The sequence below is a fragment of the Neomonachus schauinslandi genome, chromosome 9, assembly GCF_002201575.2.
Source record: "Neomonachus schauinslandi chromosome 9, ASM220157v2, whole genome shotgun sequence".
NCBI lineage: Eukaryota > Metazoa > Chordata > Mammalia > Carnivora > Phocidae > Neomonachus > Neomonachus schauinslandi.
The window spans coordinates 117,747,533-117,772,420 of record NC_058411.1 but is presented as its reverse complement, the minus strand read 5'-3'; the positions used below and the strand labels follow the sequence as shown (position 1 = coordinate 117,772,420).

The window sequence follows — 24,888 nt, the reverse complement described above, 5'->3', positions numbered from 1 at the left end:
TACCCTACTGATACTGTAGACACTGATTTTTTTTAATATTTTATTTTTTTAAGTAATGTCTACACCCAAGATGGGGCTCAAATTCAAAACTACTCTGGAAAACAGATTGATTTTAGATAAAAAAAATCAACCTTGCACACCTAGAATAAATGACACTTGTCACGGTATAGAATTCTTTTTACAAATTGCTGAATTTGATTTGCAAGTATTTTGTTCAGGATTTTTGTGCAAATGTTCTTGAGAGATTTTATTTACTTTCTTCTTATGTGCTGTCTGTCTTTCTCTGGTTTGGTATCAGAGCAATACTGAATTTCTTTTTTTTTTTTTTTTTTTAATTTTTTTTATTCTTATGTTAATCCCCATACATTACATCATTAGTTTTAGATGAAGTGTTCCATGATTCATTGTTTGTGCATAACACCCAGTGCTCCATGCAGAATGTGCCCTCCTCAATACCCACCACCAGGCTAACCCATCCTCCCACCCCCCTCCCCTCTAGAACCCTGTTTGTTTTTCAGAGTCCATCGTCTCTCATGGTTCGTCTACCCCTGCGATTTCCCCTGCTTCATTCTTCCCCTCCCGCTACCTTCTTCTTCTTCTTTTTTTTTTTTCCTTAACATATATTGCATTATTTGTTTCAGAGGTACAGATCTGAGATTCAACAGTCTTGCACAATTCACAGCGCTTACCAGAGCACATACCCTCCCCAGTGTGAATTTCTAAAATAAGTTAGGACCTGCTCCTTCTTCTTCTCCTTTCCAGAAGAAATTGTGTACTTCTGGAGTTAGTTCTTTTTAAAATGTACTATAGAATTTTCCAGTGAAATTATCTGGGACCAATGATTACTTGTTTGGAAACTCATATTTACAAATTCAATTTCATTAGTCATTACTGGAGTATTCAGAGTACTTAATTCACCTTGGATGTGTTTTAGTAATTTATGATTTTTAAGGAATTGGTATTTTTTTTCCCTAAGTTGTTGTATTTATCTGTAGGTTGTTCATACTATTTTGTTATTTTCCTTTAAATGAGTGCAGGACGTGTAATGATACCTCTTGTTTCATTTCGGACATTGGTGATTTGTGTCTTCTCTCTTTTTATGTATGTCTAAGGTTTATCAATTTAATTGATTTTTTCAAAGATCCAATTTTTTATTTGATTGATTTTCTTTTATGTTCTTGTTTTCAATTTCATTCATTTCTGCTCTTATCTTTATAATGTCCTTACATCTCCTTGTGCTCGCTTCGGCAGCACATATACTAAAATATAATGTCCTTACATCTCCTTAATTTGGGATTATTTTAATGTTTTCTTGTTTTTAAGGACTTAGATTTGAGAGCTCACCTTTCTTTGAATGTAAGCATTTGGAACTACAACGTTCCCTCTCAGCACTGCTCTCAATGTATCCCACAAATTTTGATACACTTCATTTTCATTTTCACTCACCATTCATTCAATCATTTCATTTCCTTTGAGCTATCCACTTTGGCTTATGGATTACTTACAAGTTTATTTTTTAATTTCCAATTATTTGGAGATCTTCCCATTGTTTTTCTGCATTGATTTCTAGTTTGATTTCATTGTAATTAGAAAACATAAACAAACTGTATGATGTGGATTCTTTTATATTTCCCTGTTTTGGGATGTAAATTGTCTTAAATATGTTGAAGTTTGTCTTATGACTCAGAACATGATTTATCTTGGGAAATTATCTGTGGGCACTTGAATGTGTTTTCTGCTATTGTTGGGTGAAGTATTCCTTAAATGTCAATCACATCTTGTTGACTGAGGTGTTGTTCAGTTCTTCTATATCCTGGGAGCATGTCCATCTGTTTCTATTGGGCAGTGGGTGGAAGATTAGCTTCCTATTTGGCCTGGATGAAACCATGGTGGGAGGAGGGTATATACGGTTGTTTTGTTTTGTTTTGTTTTGTTTGGTGTTTGGCTGAACTAAGGTAGGCATTATAACAAGTTTCTGTTCTGTTAGGCCATTCTTTTCTTGATCCTTTGGCTATGAGGGGGCTTTTTTGGAGTTTATTTTCTTTGTCTCTCTTTGTTGGCAGTTCTATCTAGGCTGTAGGCTTTCCGGTAAACTGCCTGGGATCTCTGAAAGGCAGAAAGAAAACCTAGGGAATTCAATGCCAAGTCATTCCTCATGTCCTGAGATCTTTAGGCAATCCCTGCTTCTTTCAACCTTCAGAATCTTCCTTGTTTAGTAACTGTGTTATGTCCGGGGCTTTAAGTTGTAAGAGGGAAGACTAGGAGAAATGGGGCTACTCCATCTTGACTGGAATTAGAAATCTGTTTAGAGGTTTTTAAAAAACAGTTTCATTTAATTCTTCCCTTATGTGTCATGCCTTTTGATTGCATTCTTGCTTATTAGCATCTCCATCAGAAAGAAGGCAGGGAAATAAAAGTAGCTAGAATTCAAAATCAGTCCATTTTGCTACTCATTAGCAACTCTGGAAGAGGTTCAGTGAAGGAAGAAGTTGAAACTACTTACTAAAATGAGGTTTTCAATAATCTGTGGGTGTTAATTATCCATTCAACCCAATCCCTCAATTAGCCGTGGTGGAACACTAAGGCTTAGACCCCATTCACTGCCTGGATACTGCCCTTCAAATGCTTTCTAGATGGAACTGCTCAGAACATGATAAGGTGCTTCCAACCCAGACTGGAAAACTACATAACAAACTGGGAATGTCAACTTTTTGTTATGAAAAATATAAATTATGCTTTTAAAAATCGTTTTGTTTTGTACCAAGCAAAGTGACCAGCTGGCATGGTACCCATCTTGGCAGCATGCTCAATTAAAAAATAAGAGACAGGCTGAATACCCAAAGACAAGTGAATCAAGATTAATGAAAATATGGGATTTACATTAGATTTAAATAAGCTATTGTTGATTATGAAAAGGAAAGTTAACACAAGGAGCTATTTTATTATAAATGGCTCTATCAGGTTAAAGAAATAGAATTTCATGAAATGTTTAACTCATGAGTGGTAGAAAACTGACAGAAATATGACAACCTCTGAAAGCTTGCAAAGTAGCTAGAAAGGGGAGGAGGTCAAGAGTAATGCTGTTTAGACTGGATGAATAAGAAAAGTTTTGCTAATAAATTATTGGAACTCAGCAATATCATGAATCATAAAAGTTTTCCAAAGCTAATTTCACATTTCATTATGACAGAATCATTTTTTTCCCTTAAGTTCCCCATAACAGTGCTACATTTGGCTCTCTTTCTCCTGTAAAATAATGTGTTATAAAATGCAATTAGCACCTAGGAATAGTGGAATCTCTAGATTTTCATAATCTTTCTAAATTATGGAAGATTCATGAACTGTTAATGTTAAAAACTTATATAATGCATTTTTGTAAGATTTCTCCAAAATCGAAGTGTTCATATTTTCTGTTGTAGCTAACTTGAAAAAAAATTGTTTTGATGATACAGCTATCTAGAATTCATGGGATTCCTTCCTCTCTTTCTTTAACAAAACGTATTTTACAATTCATGTTAATCAAATATTTAAAATATAATAATAACCTCTTACATATCAAGTGGCAACAAATTCATTGTGGAAATTCAAACCAGAAATGCACCAGAATGTATCCAGAACAATTGCAGATGAAGAGCTACGTTGTTCCACCATCTATGGTTTCCAACTCCTGGAACAAGGCCCAATGTAATAACAGAGCAGTGATCAGATTTCCTTCAGTTTAAAAAGAACTCTCTAGATATAGAAGGTCATGAGATAAAGGATCTTAAACTAACCACCTCTCACCTCTTCCTCCTGATTTAGAATTTAATGTTTGGCTTTTCACTTTCATTATATCCCAATATTCTCAAAGCACTTTGGAAAAACCAATGGTATATCTAACTCATCACCACCTTTCTCAGGTGACTTGTGTTATTGGTTCAGCATCCCAGTAAATGAAATTTAGTCACAGCCCAAATCTTGCCACCACTTCTCCGCTTTCATATTTGTCAAGTTTGTTCCTTTTCTAACTAATTTCAGATTTTTATTATTTTAGGAATAAAAGCTATGTTCTTGCACCACAATCAGTAAGCCTTTTCTCCATCCTTAATTTTCTGATATAATATATAACCTGACTTCTATTGGGTACTTGGCAAGGAGGGAGGGTACATATTAAATATAGCCATTTAGCTGAGACAGCACCCCTGCCCCTCCCAAGAAATGTATTTTTCTATCCAAAAAAAGCATGCTTTCAATTATGTTTTAAAATTCAACATCATAGTGTTACTTAACTAGCAGACAAGAGCCTTTCTCACACCCACTCTTTTCTGTCTCTTCTTTCTATTCTCCTTTTTAACTGTGTAGTTACCCAGGGTTAAGGTGATGAGTGTGGGGGAGAGGACTCCATAGCACACACACTGCCAACTCTCACAATTTCACAATTACTTCCTCAACATTCATTGTTCACGCTCTTTGATAAGTGTCTTTAATAGTTCTGTTTGCCTCACTGCACTGTGTATCAGGGTAATGGTTTCCTCTTCTGCCTCTGGTCGTCTTGATAATCTAAATATCATCACTATCAATACTCATTTTTAAAGCATCTATTTAAGGCTGATAGTTAGAATATATGGAAGTGAAGGGATAGATAATAAGGGAAAGGGAAGAAATGTACAAGGGAAGCAACTGACGGCCAAAAGAGAAGTAATCGAAAAATACGTTAAAGCTTGTAATGCAGATTAGAATAAAACAAAATTGGGTAATCACAGGGCAAGTTGGCCATATCAAGGTAAAAGCTGCACTATTAACCCAGCTCTTAGATTCTGAGTGCTCTCTCAAAACCCAACATGTACACTCAACACTCATATGTAGCACCATCACTTCTTTCATTCTTTTATTTTTTTAAAGATTTTATTTATTTATTTGACAGAGAGAGACACAGCAAGAGAGGGAACACAAGCAGGGGGAGTGGGAGAGGGAGAAGCAGGCTTCCTGCAGAGCAGGGAGCCCGATGTGGGGCTCGATCCCAGGACCCCGGGATCATGACCTGAGCCGAAGGCATACGCTTAACAACTGAGCCACCCAGGCACCCCACTTCTTTCATTCTTGAATTTTCTCAGGAAGAACCCTAAATATCACCCCTTGTATGAACTAAATGGGGAAGGCTTTGATATCAGCTTAGAACCTGAAAGCTTCCAGCTCCATTCTCTTCCCTTATGATCTCACCTGATGTGCACAGACATAGCCCACAGGCACTTTTCTCCAAATCCTGGAGCTGGTTCTTAATCCTAACATCCCTGTCACTGTGGGCATTAGTGCCAATCACCTATTTTATGACACATCCAGCAGGTACTCTGGAGCCAGTTAGGGGCTCCCATCCTGGAAATGGCAGGAAAAGTGGAGCGACAATATTTTATAAGTGGAACCAGAATACATGAGAATCACAGATTTCAGACAGATCATGATCACTGCACTTGAGGGATCCAAAGTTGAGTCATGGGGAAAAAAGGAGTGAGTCTTCAATATATTACCAAAATTATGAGGGCAAGACATGGTGAACCACTGGATACTGAGAAAAAAAAAAAGGAAGGGCAACAATTATCTTTAGGATTGAGTGACAAGGTGGAGGAGCACAATTCAGGAAGCCTAACCAACATTAACATGCAGAAGAATGATCCCTTATCACAACACTTACAGATGCACTGGCAGCCTTTTTAGTGAGGGTATGGGCAAGGACTACAGGTTGATATTGGTCCCAGAAATAGTGTCCAGAAATCTTTGATCTAGGAGGGCAGTGCAGTCAAGGGAAGAGCCTGGTTTATCTCTTTTATATACAGGTATGTTCTTTTTCTCATATGAAGACTAAATGAAAGAACCTAATGTAGAGGAAGATATGCTGAAAAAGTGTAGTGAATGTGGGCACAGGAAAAGCCAAACACAGAGCACATATAGCAAGATGGATTTCAGACAGAAGGAAAAACATCCTTCTCTGAGAAAGATACCGGGAGCAAGAGGCCCTGCATTCTGCTGATACAAGGCAAAGGAAGCCCATGCTCTTAATCTTCTGAGAGAAACAAAATTTGAGTTCAACACGGCCAGTAAAGATGTGAGGATAGAATGGACACCTTAAGGAGAGAGAATATTCCAGGTGGTGAAAATGTGAAGATTAAATAATAAAATTATAGACTGGGAGACTTTTTGTAGTCAGAAACTATTTCCTCCTGCTGGGTATGCTTGCTTATGGAACTTGGACATTTATCTTTTTGAAGGCTGGGCAAAAACTGAACTCAACCAGGAGGACTAAAGGAGCCTGAAAGAGATTTCTCTGGTGTCTGGTATGAGAGACAGAGCAAGGAGTCAAACTAAAATTCCTAACAGGGAAGAAGTTTGGGAGAAAGAGACAAGAGGACAAGCAAAAATGGTCTTCTCAAAAGCAGAATGGCATCTTTAGTCACGTGTGTGACTTTGATGTAAAAAAGATAAAAACAGAGGTCAGAGGTAATCAAGAAATTGTGGCAATCTGTGGTTGTTTCTGAATGGCTTTCACTGCCATTTCTGGCCATGATAGAATCAGGTAGTAAGGAAGAATGGTTACCCACTCATCTCATAATCAATGTGGAAAAATCCAAATTCCCTTTTCAATTAAATGGTAATGGCCCCTTACTTTTTCTTTTTTCCTCTGCATCAGTAGACCAAACTTTAGATCACATTAAATGATGTCTGTTTTTTTTTCTCATTAAGTCTATGGAAAATAGTCTCCTAAAGTGTTACTCGTGTAGGCAAAGTAAACTAATGCTTCATTAAATAGTACCTCAGATTAATCAGGAGCTCCCTTCAAATCAGCCTCACTGTCCTCCCGATAAAGATCGAGGCAGTGATACACACGAGGACCCTCCCCTCCCGAAGTACATTTAGTGATGATGGGCTCCTCCCAGCTCTAGGCCTTTCTCCTCAGAGTTTCCCCATGTCTGCTTCACTAACTGTCCCACATATTCAAACACCCAAAGGATCAAGGCTCAGCTCAGTTACTGAGATTAAATATGAGATTAAATTGAGATTAAAATGTCTTGGTAGATTCTGATAATGTGCTCTTCCAGATAAAAATGACCGATTGTGACCTCAGAGCCCCGAACAATAATTTTTTTTTCCAACTTCATAGGCCTGATTTGTGAGAAACATTCTAATTTTTGGTGTAAAATTTATTTGAGGGATTTGCATTAATTCTAATTCATTCAAAACAATGATCTGAACTTGTATACTTTGTTCCTTATACATACTGGCATGCCAAATATACAACTAAGATGAAGTCAATTTTAATATAAAGCCAAATTATTTGTATCTTTTTCTTGTTAGACGAGATTATGTTGGAAAAATGACAAAATTAAGAATTGTTTTGGAGCTTAATTCAATTTTAGCTTTAAATACTGCTACTTTGTAATCTATAATTCTCTTTCCAATTACCAACAAAAATTTATGTATCAAACACCTTAAAAATATTCATACTACTTAATTCAGTAATCTTTTTTTTTAAAGATTTTATTTATTCATTTGAGACACAGAGATACAGAGAGAGAGAGAGAGCATGAGCAGGGAGAGAGGCAGAGGGAGAGGGAGAAGCAGGCTCCCTGCTGAGCCAGGAGCCCGATGTGGGGCTCGATCCCAGGACCCTGGGATCATGACCTGAGCCGAAGGCAGACGCTTAACCATCTGAGCCACCCAGGCGCCCCTAATTCAGTAATCTTAATGAAATATTTTTCAAGAAAATAATTCATAATCCATACAATAATTTATGTACAAGGATAGTCATCAAAACACGATTTATCTTGCAATCAGAGCAAGTAACCTAAATATAAAACAATAGGAAAATATTAAGCAAGCTACGTCATTCGGCCATGCTAGGGAATACTATACAGTTCTTAAAATGTCTATAAAATATATTCAATAGCATGGAAGTGTATATAATATAAATTACATGGAAAAGCATGATAATAACTTGTGTATACTATGTGTAAAAAATAGTGCATACATATTACATATGTATAACACAACTTAAAAATACATCCAAGTGTATTTTTCTAAATATTCTAAATTTTTTTAGTGGGCAAATATATATATATATCCATATATATATATCCAAAATATATCCAATATATCCTGATAAATATATATCCAAATATCCTCTCTCTCTCTCTCTATATATATATATATATACCCAAACATATAAATTTTGGAAAATAATAGATGCTCTTTTGTGAAAGCAGTAAAGGTGTAAAGAGTACCAAAGTTCCCAAAAGATGGTCATCGTGTCTGCTCCAGCCAAGAAGGTCTTCTTTTCACAATGAATGTGCAGAGCATTCCTCCCTCACAGGGAAAAATTTCCTGCCTGACACAACTGTATATATAACAATCCACGGATGTACTGATTATTTAGAGAGTTCATAGCTGGATAAGAAAGAAGAATCTTGCCTTCCTTTTCACTTCACTATTCTCCTTCCTGCTTTGCTCCTCCGATCACACCTGCCAGCATCTGGCAAGTTTTGCAGCTCTGAAAACACCTAGGGATTTCTGCACAGGTTCCTTGCAGATTGTAAATCTATTTAGAGACTTGTACCTGAGGTGACTGATGCCAGGAGGATGATGGGTCCAATTTCAGGGAGTCAACACCCCCAGTAGTTCCACTTTTATCATGGATAAATGTAAGAGCAAAAGTAAACAATTTAATTTTTTTTGCATAGTACACACTGGTATATATCTACTTTCTAATTAAACATGACAAACTACCCCAGTATCTCAAGTTTTTAAAGAATAAAAAATCCTATTTCTTGTAACAATTTTGCCTATTTTTATCCCTCCCATAGGACCTTGAAAGTCTTTTCCATGCCTTCTAGTTCTACCCATATTTCCCCCAAATTGCTTTTCAGAATACTAACAATAATGGTTGATTATATATCTCTCAGCTTCCCAGGCCCAACTGTCTGTCAGTCCTTTCTTCATTCCTACTATTGCTGCAAACATGGGGTTGAAAATTATTTATACTTCACACATTTATTGTCCAACTCACTCATTAGCTAACTCATTCCTGGCTCTAGTCAAGCACCCTCTTCATGAGTTTCTTTAATAACTTTATGTGGGCTTGAGGTCTTGCCAGTTTCAAGTCTGAAGTAATATAGGTAAAGTTTGAACAGGTGTGCTGAACTGGAGAAATAGGGAAAATCCCAAACTATCATCATGTGGATTTCTGACGTTGGGCATTCTATTTTTTTTAAGATTCTTAATGTTTTAAGTAATCTCTACAGTCAACATGGGGCTCAAACTCATGATCCCAGGATCAAGAGTCTCATGCTCCCCTGACTGAGTCAGCCAGGTGTCCCTCTGATGCTGGGCATTCTATTTGTTACGAGAGCAGTTATACACTAGTTAAGCCACCACTTAAATCTAAAAGTATTTGGAATGAAAGAGACAGCACAACAATATGCTAGTCAACAGAGCAGTTGAACTAAAAAGTCAAATCATGAAAGACAATACAGGAAGTAATTATTAAGTGATATTAGTTATTTTGAGAATTAAAAAAAAAAAAGAAAGAAAGATTGTTGCTTTGCTTCTTCCCAGCAAGTTCTAGTGTTGACCTATAAATGCAAGATGCTTTGATAAGCCTGGGATTTTAAAAATCTATACACATAGTCTATATTTGGACTAGCTGTTAAACAAGTGTAAATTAGGTATAGCACTTTGTGCTGAAGCATCACAAACAGTGTTTTGCCATACATATTCACAAAATAAGCCCCCACACCCCTCTTCTCTACCATCTCAACAGACTCCACTATCAGTATAATGGAATTCCACCATGCTTTCTTTTACATTTTAGGGTTTTGTTGTAATTGTTGTTGTTTTCACAATTTCCATTATAATATTGATAGTCACACAAAAAAATCTCCACAGAAGTGCAATCTAGAAACACTCATATTATTTGGTAATAGACAGAGAAAATAGTTCAGTAATATATGAGACTGATTTGTGAGTCCTTCCCCCTGGTTAACTGACAGTTTCTATTAGTATTGTAGCATGGGCAGGTTCTGATTTTTCTGTTTGCACATTATTGCATAATCAAGTACAATCTTGGGCAAAGGTTGGCATATCAGGAAATTGGATATCAATTAATAGGTACTTGCTTTCCTGTCAACCTTTGTTTAACAAATTTCATTGTGCTTCCTGCTGAAAAATGTTGAAGAAAAGAGGATTTTCCTTCATTGTTTCAGAAACAGAGATATGATAAAAGGAAAAACATTACTAAGCCAAACTGGCTCTTGAGGTATCGAAATTTTGAATTCAAAATCCCAAAAAGATAAATGGTGAGAGAAACTGGCAGGTAAAACCCTCATTTCTTATCTGGGAAGGGGAGATAAATGTCATTCAGGAACATCTACCCCTTTATTTGGCTTTTTCTCCTCAATCTCAGTAAACCAGCCACTGCTCATGATCCTCAGAGTTGGCTCTGCTCTCAGAGTGCTAATTTGGTTACATTTAGAGCAAAGTGTCTTCTCCTTTTAATATCTTCATACCTCTCTTGTCCATGGGGATAAGGAGAAGGAGAGAGAGGGAGAGAAAGACCGCTGAGAGAAAACCTTTGAGGAACATATACATGTGGGGCTATCACGGTAGACAAATTATTTCAAAGTGGTAAATCAGGAAATCACTTTAGACTGTGCTACAATTTCCCCTAACCAGATGCTACAAATTAACAGGATTTCACTTACGGTGGAAAAATATGACCTGAGAACTTTAAAAATTATTGATTTTTTTGTTGTTGGGTTTTTTTTTTTTTTGGTTACTTATTGGTTATATCTAAGTTTGGGTCACACTATGCATTTTAATCTATATCATCCTAAATAGGTAATCTCCTAATAATGTAATGATTGGTACACCCACATTTTTACTTTTATAGAATAAAATTCGACAAGTTTACATATTTTATTTTGCAATCTCTAGTAGAGGCAAGCCAAATCTTTATCCCTATATCCACACAGGTTCACTTGTTTTGGTTTTATATAAGAAATTCAATTTTAAATGAAACTAGGAATCAATAAAAAGGTAGAAAATGGTAAAACTTTCTTTTTTATAGAGCCACAATAGGGGAATTCTACCTTTGAGGTCTAAGTTTAAAATTTTCTTCACTGAATGCTGGCTTAGCATCCCAAACTGGGTGAATGCAGCAGTCCAGATGACACTGACCAAGCCTATGCCCTCTTCCTTTTGGACTGAATTATGAACTCAAACAATATTAAAATTATGTTAATAAAAGAACACAGAAGATTTAAAAATGATGCATGAATTAAATTTATGTAGATTTTTTTTTTTTAAAAACCTGAATATACACAATTTGGAATCCAACAACAACTAAGACATTTCTGTACTGTTTTTCTTAGGTGATAATGTAAAAGTTATACTTTGAATGTAAAAAAAAGCATTTTAACAGTCCACTACAGTTTTTGCTCATAAATTAATAATTCTACATTCAGACTGAAGAAGCAAATACCACTGTTTGAGACCTGAAAATTGATGAGCATGGATGCAGATTTTAAAATCCCGACTATGTACAAAATGTCTGAATTTCATCGCACATGAAATAAGTAGCCCAAAAAAACCATTCTGGGTTTCACACTGGCCATGCCTAGAATAGAAGGTTGCAAACTGCCAGATGACAACCTCTCAGATAATCAATTAAACCACATGCAGTATCAAATGAACAAGTAGTAGTTTGTGTAAGGCAAACAGAAGGTCCCCTTATGGTTCTAACTGCTCACAGACTCTTAAGAAACACAGAAACCAGAACTGGAAGGCAATTTAGAGAATCCTATTAACACACTCTTTAAAAAGATCAAATTGACGACCATTGAGTCTGAATGACTTGCCAAAGTTCCAACAAACCCTTCCATGGGATCTAAGTGCTCTGACAAGCAACTCTTTCCACTGCAGAGGGCAATCTTTCAAGTTAGACTCCCTATGGTCTCTAAAGGCAAAACAGCCTGGAGTATTGAGGAAATTACCTAGATAATTAAAATTCCAAACCATTTACAATAATAAAGTAAAATCTCAAGCTTTGAGGGTAGCTTTTCAATCATAAAATAAAGATAAAATTTTGAAGTGAATACAGTGTAATGCTAAATAACGTAGAGCATGGGAGAAAAGAAGTATGTATATTTCTTTGACATTTATATTTCTTATAAATATTTATAGTTCTCTCATAAATATTTATATTTTATATTTATAAATATTTCTTGTAAGTCTATTTATATATAATATATATTTCTTATGTAATTTTTATATACATATATATATCTATAGAGAGATACTATATTTCCAAAATAAGAACCATTTTTTTAAACCAGCTTTCTGTGTTTCTAAATGTTAAAACCAAACAAGCAACAAACAAAACCCCATTTACTATTATAATCAATTAACATTCTTAATCTCTTATTTTCTGGATCTACTTTGGTTTACCTGCTCATTACCACTAGTCTTTTTTTTTAGATTTTATTTATTTACTTGACAGAGAGAGAGAGAGCACAAACAGGGGGAGCTGCAGGCAGGGTGAGAAGCAGACTCCTTGTTGAGCAGGGAGCCTGATGCTGGGCCATCCCAGGACCCTGGGATCATGACCTGAGCCAAAGGCAAACACTTAATGACTGAGCCACCCAGGTGCCCCTACCCCCAGTCTTTTACAATCACTGAGCCACCACAGATCCCCAGTGGGGCCTCCGCAGTGGTACAGGCAATATTGAGCAATATTGCCCCCTTATGATATTATTGTGGTTGATAGAAAAATCCAGAAAATGCATCTGCCTTATAGACTATTGTCCCTGACTATTTATAAGCATATACAAACTCTCCATTGAACTACTGAAAACTAGTCACAAGGGAAATTTTAGAAATGACTTACTCTAGGGGGTGTTTATCAAAAGAACCTTTCATCCAAACAGAATGTTACTTTACATATGAATACTAATAACATACAGACCACCATCTAAAAACCAATGGCCAAGCCTAACAGCCTCAGGGAGCCATATTTTGCTTTTAGTATTAATCTGCTGCTGTTGACCCCAGAGCCTTTTGCATCTCTTCTTCTTTAACACATATATCTCTGCCTCTGTATCATGTACTTGTACTCTCATAATACAAGAAAACAAGGAAGCTTAAAACACACAGATTTCCCTCAGTATGACAAAGGCTATAATTATAGAACAAAATCTTTGTGCTTTTTATCAATCAATTATAACAGATGCTTAATCTTCACTTCTAGAAAATATAACCCATCCCCATATGTACTGGTAGATTCTTGATCAAAATTGTACCTTCCATGCTATGGACATCTTCACCAAAAGAGGTTTTATTTATTTATTTATCTATCTATCTATTTATTTATTTATTTTTAACTGTTCTTTTTTTTTAAAGATTTTATTCATTTGACAGAGAGAGAGACAGCAAGAAAGGGAACACAAGGGGAAGAGGGAGAAGCAGACTTCCTGCTGAGTGGAGAGCCCCATGCAGGGCTTGATCCCAGGACTCTGGGACCTTGACCTGAGTCAAAAACAGACACTTAATGATGGAGCTACCCAGGTGCCCCCAAAAGAGGTTTTATTAATGTAGCAATCTTCTCAGTTATCATTCACAGGAACTGGCCGTTATGATTCAATGGATTAGCCCCATATTTTCTAAACTGTGTTCTACAAAAAACTTCATGAAGTGTTAAATGGGTCCCCCACCCCCCAAGAAAAAAATGCCCAATGAAACATGATTTTTAAAATATTGAATTCTTCACTCCTCTCATGAAAATTTACAAAATCATTAGCATATTATGGGCCTGAAATTCCTGCAGCAAAGAAACCTATTTTATATCTTTAACATAATTTCCAATATGATTTGAGCGGAAATATTTTGATTATGGTGCCCACATTTACATTCTATAGAACAGAATTCTCTTAAGAAACCATTATTTTAGCCCATACCACAGAAAATGACATTCTCACAGGAAATTTTGGTGCCTAGGGCCAAAACAAAGGAAAGATTCAGAAACAAAAACTCATTCAACAGCACAATTAAATATGCCCTCATACCAATGAATTATCTGTAGAATGTTTAACAGCATAAAAAAAGGAATATAGCGCAATCAATCCTGGTCCTCATACGCTCAAACGGTTATTCCCAAACTTTTTTTTTTTTTTTTTTTTGACAGAGAGAGAGACAGCTAGAGAGGGAACACAAGCAGGGGGAGTGGGAAAGGGAGAAGCAGGGCCCCCACCGAGCAGGGAGCCCGATGCGGGGCTCGATCCCAGGACCCTGGGATCACGACCCGAGCCAAAGGCAGACAGACGCTTAACGACTGAGCCACCCAGGCCCCCCCCCCCCAATCTTTTTTTTATTATGTGTACTGTTTTGGAAAGGCAAAGCACAGAATTCACCGATGATGAGAAATCATGCTTGGAGAACACTTAGCCATGTCCACCCCTGCAATAACTCTAATACTACACAAAGATTCTTGGTCTATAAGTTGTGGAATCACTGGTCTACATAATAGGAATGGCACTGTTTTCCATAATTTTTTTTTTCTTTTTGGAAACAAGTTCACAGGAATCCTCACATATAAAGCTATGGTTCATTTTATGTGCAAAACAAACACCCAAATAGGGGAATTTCTGCAATAAAATTGATCAAAGGTACAGTTTTACCACAAGGGTCATTTGCTACACAAATTCATTTAATAAATATTTACTAAGTATATTCTACAGGACAGGCCCTAAGCTCTGTAACCATTCTAGTCTACTTCCCACCTGATATTTGAACTTATCTCTTGGATGGATATTTAGTGTCAGCAGGATTGGAAAAACAATATTACAACAAATTACCCAAATTGTTGTTTCTTTTAAAACAAATTTTGGTTTGCATAGATGCACATGTGTGATCCAGAAAACTTGTTTCTTCTACTCATTAGTGTTATCAATTGGTAAGACTTATTTAAAAAGTTCAGTTTAAAAAGAATGGTGATGTGATGCTGAACTAAGTAACATATTTTATACGTATGTATCAAACACAATCAGGATTCTATAGCCTTAAACCAATAGCTTTTGTTATCTTTTAAAGTCGATTCAAAATAAATGTATTTCATGTCATGAATCGTAGCATGTGGATTTAGCAAATATTTAACATAAAAGGAAATTGCATTGTAGAACTACGATGATGTTGTAATCAATAGAATCCATATCCTCTTTCAGATTGACTGAAGAAGCACAAATTAGGGCATTTAAAGAGCTGTGACATTCTCATGTCTTAATTTTATTCCCATTCTTGTGAAATGTTAGTTCCATGCATGCTGAAGTTTTTGTTCATTGTATTAATGCCTCTGTGTGATGCTTAAGTTCAATGGAAAATGAAAAGAGGGATACATGAGTTAATGCTTACAAATGACTTCTATTACTCGATGTGGTCTCCTGATGAGAAGGAATAAAGGAATTCTACATCTCCAGCCAGAGATATCAGAGGCTTGACTCTTCACTGAACTGGTGGTACTGAGCAAATTGCCAAGAGGTGAGACCTATCTTAGTCTTGGTGTTCCAAATTTTGCAGCTGAAGAATCTTCTTAATGGCTGGCATAAATGGTCCAGAAGTAAACTGTGCTGGAAAGCGAGCAAACAAATGAAAACCACAGCAGCCTCACTGCACTACTGAGTGTTATTGGGATGGGAAGGCAAAGCCTGATGAATCCGTATATAATAATCAAAACTTGTGTCATATAGAACACTGCTACAACACTTCACTCTCCTTTCTGCTTTGAAATCAGCTTAAGAGCTCTCCAGTGAAAGGGGTAGCAGCTACAAAATACCAGCTGAGTGTATTATATTGTGTGCAATTATACAAATTCTGGCCGAATTAAGTCCCCTATGGTAAAATCTTTGTATATCACATTGAGCCAGTAAAAGCTTCTTCTTGGTCATGAGCCCAAATTCTGGGTTATAAAAATATTTCGTTGGAAAGCTACATATCTATTTATTTATGTGCTTGTGTATTTATTCATTCATTAATTCTTCATTCATACACTTTCAACAAATGTCTGATAGGTGCCTATCAAGTACAAGGTCTGTCCATAGACATAGTTCTGCCTCATGGAGCTTATAATCTAATGGGAAAAAAAATGGAGGAGAAAGATTTTAAGCAAATAAATACACCCTAATTATATGTCACACTGTAATAAGTGCTTTAAGTGAAGAATAAGCTTTTGTGGAAAAGTAGAATGGGAGGATCTAATTTAGACAATAGTGAAGGTCACAGAAGAATATAAAATCATGTGTGCTCCTAACAGAGCACTTGTTGTTGCTCTGTAGTATGCAGTAGAAACACCACAGAAGCAGGGCCAAGTAAGCACCAGCTTTGCCATTCAGTAAGTTAGTGCTATTCCCAAGTCCTAAAGCTATTTTCTCTTCTGAAAAATGGAGATGAGGTTAACACCTGTGTTACCAACTTTACCAAGTTCATCATCAGGGTTGAAGATTAAATGACAAAACACTCGAAGTATTCCATAAATTGCAAAATGGCATAAAACTGTTAGTTATAATTTCTCTAAGTTACACCTCAGCCTGTATTATAAAATAACTTAAAGGATTCCAAATGGTTGGTAGGCTTCTTATGCAATGACAGTATGCATGATACAATACAGAACCCATATGAGAAAGAAAGGTCCTGTGTCAATGGGAAAAAGAAGAGTCACAACAGCAGTGTCAAAGGCTGAATCCACATTGCTTTACTTGCAAAAACTGGAAAAAATTTTATATGTAAATAAGCATATTTGCACCATCACTTCAAACCAAATATTTCTATGTGCAACACACCATACAGTCCCTGAGCCAGGCACAGGCAAGAGGTGGTTCACAACAGGACAATGTGTGTAAGATCCATCTTTTAAGAAATAGAGCAACATAAGCTTTACAACCTCCCCAAGGGAAAAGACAGAAAGCATTCTCTTTGCACTCTCTATACCATTCTTTCCAATATTAAACACAAACTTCCCTTCGTAAAAAGCATATTATGTAAGGTATTATTTTCATCCATCTCTGAAGTTCATTATATGCTTTCTTATCAGTGCCCCAGCATTGATGTATGATCATCACTTATGCACGAAACATACTGCCAGTGAAAAGTAATGTCCTCAATAAACAGCCACCTCCAAAATGCAGCAACCTGGAACCAAATGCCAACACACTCCATGGACCTTACCCCTGGAGTGCCTTCCATGTAAGCAGTTTTCCAACCCCAACTGGGTCAGAGAAACACTTTTTCCTTTCTGCTGAGTCATCCCCCAGCTTACTTTATAATAAGAGCATTACCACATTTCCAACCTTTAAAATGCTAATAACAACTGATATGCAAACTTTAAATATGGCCCAAGCCTCTAGAAAAAAATCAGTAAAGGATAGCTTTCTACTGTGTATTTGTGTAGCTGTGATTGCCTACCACGATTTTCTCTATAGAGAAGTGTGATACCACTTCGGAATCCATTCCGTAGGCATGCTATGGGCATCTGGAAAGCCCGCAACTGATTTACTGAATGTTAAGTGATTTGCCTAAGGCTAGATGTTCCCATAGACTTGGAAATAGAACCAAAAACTCCAACCCCATTAGGCTCTTTTCAGCACACTACCTGGACTCCTGGGATTCAGCTCTTCCTTTACCTGAGATTCTAGCACGGTGCTGGACACTATATTCTAGTTCAGCATTCTCTATTGGCAAAGAAACCTCTAGACTCTGAAAGGTGGTGGTGGGGGAGGAAATTGATTAACATAAATTTGATCAAAAATGCCTCAAAGCTGAATTCTCCAGACCTCAGATCCCAGCTCACTCTAGCCAAAATGACCTTTCCTACTCTTTCTGAAGAAAGGAAAGACAAACTGATAGTGCAAATGTCTGTATGTGTGTGTATGCATGGTTTTGTACACGAGTGAGACTGTATCCATTTTACAGTGATACAGCTCCAAAGCTGCTTCTTGTGATGTGCCAAAACTATGTTATGTACAATACTTATTTTACATCTAGACACTTTTTTAAAAAGTGGATTTTATAATAAGAAAATGCAACAAATGAAGAAGGAATACAATAGAACTAGAATAATGGATGAATATACACCTCATAACAACTAAAGATACACATTATATATTACCTAAAAGGAACTCAAGACCAAAAAAAAGACAATTTATGATTTACATGGATGATATCAGAAAAAAATAATCCTGTAGCTACATTTTTGTTAGGACTGAGTTAATTTTAATGGACTAAGTATAAATTAATAACAAAGTACAAGATAAAGCATAGAAGTTACTATTAATACTACTAGCATTTGAATCTAGTTTTCTATCCTCAATACTTTAAAGTTAATTAAGTAAAAATTAAGTATGTATAGTTTCTTCTCTGAATTAATAAATCAAACAATGGCTTATTCTAATCAAATTTAAAAAAAAACCATGAGTACTTTAAAATATTGTTTTCATTTTTAAATTTATTTTTAAGAGTTATAGAACTACTTCATTCTCTGAGTAAAAATACTGTTTTGAAAATAAAATTTTCTAATTGTTTTACATCTTTAATATTTCTTTGTTTCCTACACTTTCAATAATTTTCCTCCATTTATTCATCTCCCCATCTAAATATTCAACACATGCTTTTATACATGAGGACCAATGCTTAAGCATCAGAATTATAACAAATGTATACAAAAATTTTCCGTGAACAGTGTTCTTTCACATATACAATGTCACTTAAATATATAAACTAAATCTAAATAATTAACCATGCATAATCTTAAAATATTATATGAAATCTTAAAACAAAAGCTAAGAGAAACAATGGAAGTTATATAAGACAAAATGGCTTTCATTTGAATGCTGTCAAGTCAGCTAATTATTAAAAAGGTGCATGAAAAGAAGAATTGGAAGATTAGGAAAAATGGAAATGTAGAATATCTCTATTCTCCATGACACAAGTTATAGCAAAATAATGTTAAATATTGAAATACTCAATTTCATTCTTAGACTGTCTCTACAAAATACCAAAAAGCATGATGATGTACACATGTATATATACAAATATATTCATTTATTTATTTGAGGACAGAGGTCTTCTTTGGAAGTACCATCTGCAGGCACTCCCAGTAGATAAAGATTGTGCTTTCCAACTATTTAAAGAGAAAAACACCAATATTACTATTATGCAGTGTATGTTATTCTTTACAATCACCCCCAAAAGTTCATGAACATGCACATATCTTCTCCACCTTGAGATACAAATGCTTTATGTATTCTTATTTGAAACACTGGTAAGTTTTTATTTCACTAAATAAATGTTTTCAAAAATATATCTATGAAAACCCAAGAAGAAAATTTCAAGGAATGAAACTTCCATGATCATTTATCCTTAATTTTCTTTTAAGTTTTGCTTCTACTGCAACATCCTCACGCCTCTATCTAAATTTACATTTTAGCCAAAAGATTCATCTGAAGCCACATCTCAAATCATGTCAGTCACATGCTTGAAACATTTACGGGGCTCCTTATTTCTTGACAATTAGCATCTGAAATTGGCATGGCAGAGAAGAACCTAAGTGAACAGGAGTTTGTACTACTTTTCCAATTTCACCTTTTGATCTCCCCTTCATAATCTCCTATCCTGCTTATCTATCCATCCATACCTTTGCCATTTTCTTCCCTAACCCACAACACCCTTCTCCATCTATGCCACTTACACATGAAACCTTCCATGTCAGAAATAATCTTTCTCCCTCTTCCCAGTATCAGCCCCCACCCCCTCCTTCCCTCTCTCTCTTCTGTGTGCTCCTTTCTTTTGTTCCTCTAATGGGACTGACTACATCCTACTTTTTGTTAACAACCATTTGTTACAACCTCTAATAGCTACAATACTCTTAAAGCAAGACCATTTCTTATTTAGTTTCATTACTTCACAAAACTTAGTTTTGTGTGACCAGTAAGGTGATTAAGGAAGTTCATAAATGGAATTTATTATTTTTAAGCAACATGATTGAAGGATGGTTCTAATCTTGTGCTTGCATTTCTCTGTTCTTTCCTTATGAAATATGACCTCCAAAATTATGCTTAACCATTGCTATTCAAAGTGTCTTTAATAATAGGTCAAGGGGAGCCTGGGTGGTGTAGTTGGGTCAGGTATCACACACTTGGTTTCAGCTCAGCTCCTGATCTCAGAGTCGAGGGATAGAGCCCCACATCAGCTCCTGTGCTCAGCAGCAGAGTCTGCTTGGGATTCTCTCTCCCCTCTCCTTCTGCCGCTCCCCATGCATGTGTGCAAATGCATGCTCTCTCTCTCAAATAAATAAATAAATCTTTAAAAAATAGGTCAAATATCATAACCGTAATTGTGAGCAAATATGTAAAGGGAAATCATATTTTCCTAGCATAAAATTTTATTCAGTCCACTCGTTGATGATATTTCAAATGTGAGGCAGTCCCATCTGTCCAATGGCTTTCAATCTCCAATCCTATCAATTCTTAAATTTGTTTACAATGAATATATGTTTAGAGAGCCACAAAATTACCATTATGAGAACACAAAAAAATAGTATACTATCGTATGTTATGCATAATTATTGGCTTTGGGATATAAACTAAAAGATTATTCAGTATAATGGCTTGTATCTTCAATTTGTCTTTCTATTATTTGGGTCCAGAGAAAATTGGGACACTTCAATTCACAGTGCATGAATTAGGCAACTATTGCTGAAGTTTTCAAAGGTACCAAGTATCAGCATGATGACAACTGGGTAACTATTCTTAAAAATTAACTCAAAGAAAATGTGCAATGCTGTACAAGAACGCATTCTCCTTATTTACCTGGTTGTTTTAATATTGTATAGAGTTCTTAAAGGACCACATCGATGTATCTTCTATTTCATTTGACATCCAATATACATATTTTTATATAATAATCCACTAAATATGCAATAATCTTCTGTGAAGAATTCTCTCTAAAGAATGTGAAATTCTCAATTAAGAAAATCACAGATTATGTCAACTTGTTCCCTTAAGATCATAAAGCATACCGTTTGGACAGGATTATTTTTACAAGATTATAAAAAAAGTAAAACATATGTATAATGTTAATTTTGAATGTTACGTATGTGATATCCCTTCTGTGTTTCTTACTAACACTTTTATTATTATAATGCCTTGTACAAAAATGTCCGAGGTGATATACTGAAAGAAAAGTACATGACTTGGGGCACGTGGGTGGCTCAGTTGGTTAAGCGACTGCCTTCGGCTCAGGTCATGATCCCGGAGTCCTGGGATCGAGTCCCGCATCGGGCTCCCTGCTCAGCAGGGAGTCTGCTTCTCCCTCTGACCCTCTTCCCTCTCATGCTCGCTCTATCTCATTCTCTCTCTCAAATAAATAAATAAAATCTTTAAAAAAATTTAAAAAAAGTACATGACTTTGAAATCATGTATTATAATTTTAAAACTTTAGATTGAGTGAAAATTTGATGAAATTAATTTTGTGTGGTCAAAGATTTCTTCCTACAAAATCCACAGTAGTATATATTTTAAATATATCTTGCTAAACAGTCTATTTAAATTAGTAGTTTTAATTTATTTGTAAATGTACCTATTTCTATAATTAATTGCGATGTTTCTCAAAATACTGTCCACAAAATACTTGCTTCAAAAAAGTGTGAAGCACTAGTTTTAAATGCAGAGACCCCAAGATTCCACTCCAGGGCTGGATCAGAATCTCTTGGAGTGAGGAACCTGGGAGTATGCATTTAAAACAAGTTTGCTCAGGTGACTCTGACATACACCAGACTTGAGAAACCTACTGGGTCTATCTGAAACCATGCCTCATTATATTCTCAATGTTATGTTGGAAAGAAAAGTCGCCAAATGGTTTTTCCCAAAAAACATTGTTTCCAAATGTTCATTCTTACAATTTCTAAAGTGCCACTCAACAGAAAATTAAGTCTGTTTCCAAATCCCAGGATATTTCAGCTCAATTAACAAATGAAAGGGGTTATTTTTCTTCTTATACCCTGTTGTCCTAAAGTGTCCTGAGCAAAAAAGCCTATGGTACCCACTTCGCACCTCGGGATACGAACCTCTGCTTTCCACACGTTACAATATTGAATCACGACAGCATGAACATAGCTCTAAGTGACACTGGGCTCACTAGCCTTCTACTCTCCTGGCAGAGCGGCCCCTTCCGAGAGCCCGCCTGCGGCCCAGGCCCTCCCGTTCTCAGAGCCGCCAGAGCTCCGTCAGCACCTCCGACAGCGACTGGCGGAGCGGGGTTCCGGGATTCACTGCCAAAGAGATTGACTTTAGAGAACCCACTGAGACAGAGGAAACTGACCGGAAACACCCTAGAATACACAGACCACTGCCCCTGGTCCTCTTCAGCTGCCAACATCTCTTTCCAAAAGACAACAAAGGAAACCGTAAGTACCTCTTACCTAGAATATGAGCCACCCCCACAACTCGCCTCTCTTCCCCGGCTCCCCAGCGCCTGTTGCTAAGGAGGCGAGACGGCACTTGGGAAACCTCAGGACCAGGTGACAAACCGCTGGAGGAGCTGGGAGCACGACGGCTGCGGCGAAAGCCGAGCGCTAAACCGGCCCAGGACCCCTTCCTTCCGCAGGAAGGGTGCGCCCTCCTCACAGCACCGATGCCAGCGACGCCCCGACGCCCCCAGCGCACACCGGGCGGATGGAGGGAGCCGCACGAGCTGGGGGCTGGCTGCCGGAGAGCCGCTCCCTCTGTGGGCCAGGGAAGCTCGGCCCCGTCAGAGGAGGCCTCTGGCCCAGTACTGTGGGCCCAGACAGTGGAGCAGGGGCTCGGGGACAGCCCTGGGGAGGGCCGGCACTCACCATGTTGACTTCGGAAACCATGTCTATGCTGGCGATGTCGATGTTCATCCCCACGCAGACGGGGGGACCTGCGGGAAGAGCACGACACACTGATCAGCCAAGCTCGGGCACGGGGTGCGGGTGGCTCTGAGGATAGGGGTGCCTACCCGAGGAGTGGGAGCAAGGGAAATGCCCTCCACCCCCCCTACTCCGCCGCAGCTCGACTTAAGCACCTTCCTCCTCCCTCCTCCACCCAGGCCGCCAGAGCGGTGGGTCGCGCTTCCCGCAGCGGCCGCGCACACCCCTCTTACCCCCGAAGTCGGGTCTTAGGCGAATGTCGTAGCCTTTCAACAGCTTGTCCACCGTCTCCTTCACAAAGGACATGTTCCCGGGATCGTTCACGCTGGGGGAGGGCGCAAGGGGTACAGATAGGAGGGTCAGGCGGCTGCTCACCCGCCAGCGCCCGGCGCGCACACCCGCGCGCCCTGCCCGCCGCCCGGCCCGCTTCCCGTCAACCCACCCGCGACCCTACCTCTGGGCGCAGCACACCACCGCCACCAGCACTGGGGCCGAGAAAATGCCGAAAAGCCTTCCTCCCGCAAAGCCCCACATCCCTCCGCCGCGCCCCGGCACGGGGGAGGGGGCGCCCCGCCGCCGTCGCGACCCGCAGCCGGGGCTGCTCCTGCTGCTGCCGCCGCCGCCGCCGCCGCGCTGGCCCCGAGCGGAGGAGGGCGGAGGGGGAGGGGGAGGGGAGGAGGGGGAGGAGCGGGCCCGGGGAGAGGAGGAGCCGCAGGCTGGGGAGCGGAGAGAGGGGGAGGAGGCAAGGCGAGCCGGAGGCGGAGCCGGCTGCGCCGCTCACCCTGGCCTCCCCCGCACTCTCCGCGGCCGGTGGCCCAGGCCCTCTGCGCTCCCTCCCGCCCCCGCGGCTGCGGAGCGGGACCTGGAGCCCGGCTGGCGACAGCAAGCTGGAGCCGCGACTGCGCGGCACGGAGCAGGGCCGGGCTCGGCCGCGAAACCAGCTCCGCCGCGCTCCCTGCGACCGGGCGAAGGAGGGGACCGACGGCGACACGGGCAGAGGCGGTGAGGGAAACGCTATCGGCTTCCCCTCCGCCCCTTCCCTGGGCCCGACCCCCTCTACGACCCCAGCCCAGCTGCGACACAGGCCGAAAGCCAGTGGGTGAAGTACAGTGCCTGTGCCCACGGGACTGCGCGCTACAGCGTCCAGATAGAGGCTGCGGGTCGGGGGGAAACCCCCACCTCACCTGCGGGGCTCAGAGCCTTGAGTCCCCAGGGTCCAGGAGAGCCAGATGGGCAGCAAGAGAGCCGGGAGCCTGGAGCACATGGCGTTGCTCCTCCGACCTAATCTGGGTGGGATCCGCTCTCCCCCACAGCCACTGAGCATTCAAACAGCGACGCGGGGATCCCCGCCCCTGCCCCCACCCACGGGCTTTCCCGCCTGACCCATGATCCAGCCCCTCGCATGGCGGCCCGATTAATTATTTATGCTCTGTAAGACCATTTTAAAAAATCGGCTCATTAAGCTATTCCTCTCAGTGTCACCTCCGAACATTTCATACGAGCACTGGGCCCTCCCTGCTCACGTAAATACATTTATAATGAATGGTAAAGAGAGGCCTGATTATGTGCACCTTATCAGTAAACTGGAGTCTAAATCAGACCTGGAGACCCTGGACTGTCATTCCAGCGCTGGGAAAATAACTTGCTTTTTCTGGTGCAGCGTGGAGCTGTCCGTGGTTCTTATAAAGCCAGGAAACTCCTTTTCCCTAGGATAGGCTTCAATCCTTTGGTTCTCATTAGAAAACCAATGATACTTTGGCTAAGAAACAGACCGATGTACACCACAAACAACCCTGCCCTGTGTGTCACCACAGTGTACCTAAGGGGTATTTGTTCACCCATGACCACAGGTTGCATATTTTTCTTTAGTGAATAGTCTTCAATAAAATTTCTCTGTGCCTCAGACTTCGAATACTGAGAAACATGGTTACACA

At 38.9% G+C, this 24,888-nt stretch overlaps 1 protein-coding gene across 2 annotated transcripts in view; it reads right to left on the bottom strand.

The window, feature by feature from the left end:
* Positions 1-24,218, bottom strand: part of GABRB3 (gamma-aminobutyric acid type A receptor subunit beta3) — a 235,686-nt gene extending 211,468 nt beyond the window's left edge. Inside the window, exons 1-3 of one of the 2 annotated variants that reach the window (XM_021680475.1) lie at positions 24,139-24,218; positions 23,188-23,279; positions 22,898-22,965 (exon numbers count right to left, since the gene is read on the bottom strand). In XM_021680475.1, coding sequence (XP_021536150.1) covers positions 22,898-22,965; positions 23,188-23,279; positions 24,139-24,218 — 240 coding nt within the window. Of the gene's footprint in view, positions 1-22,897; positions 22,966-23,187; positions 23,280-23,408; positions 23,545-24,138 lie in introns of those variants that run through there. The other variant, XM_021680474.1, reaches the window with a different exon arrangement.
* Between the last annotated feature and the right edge of the window lie 670 nt (positions 24,219-24,888).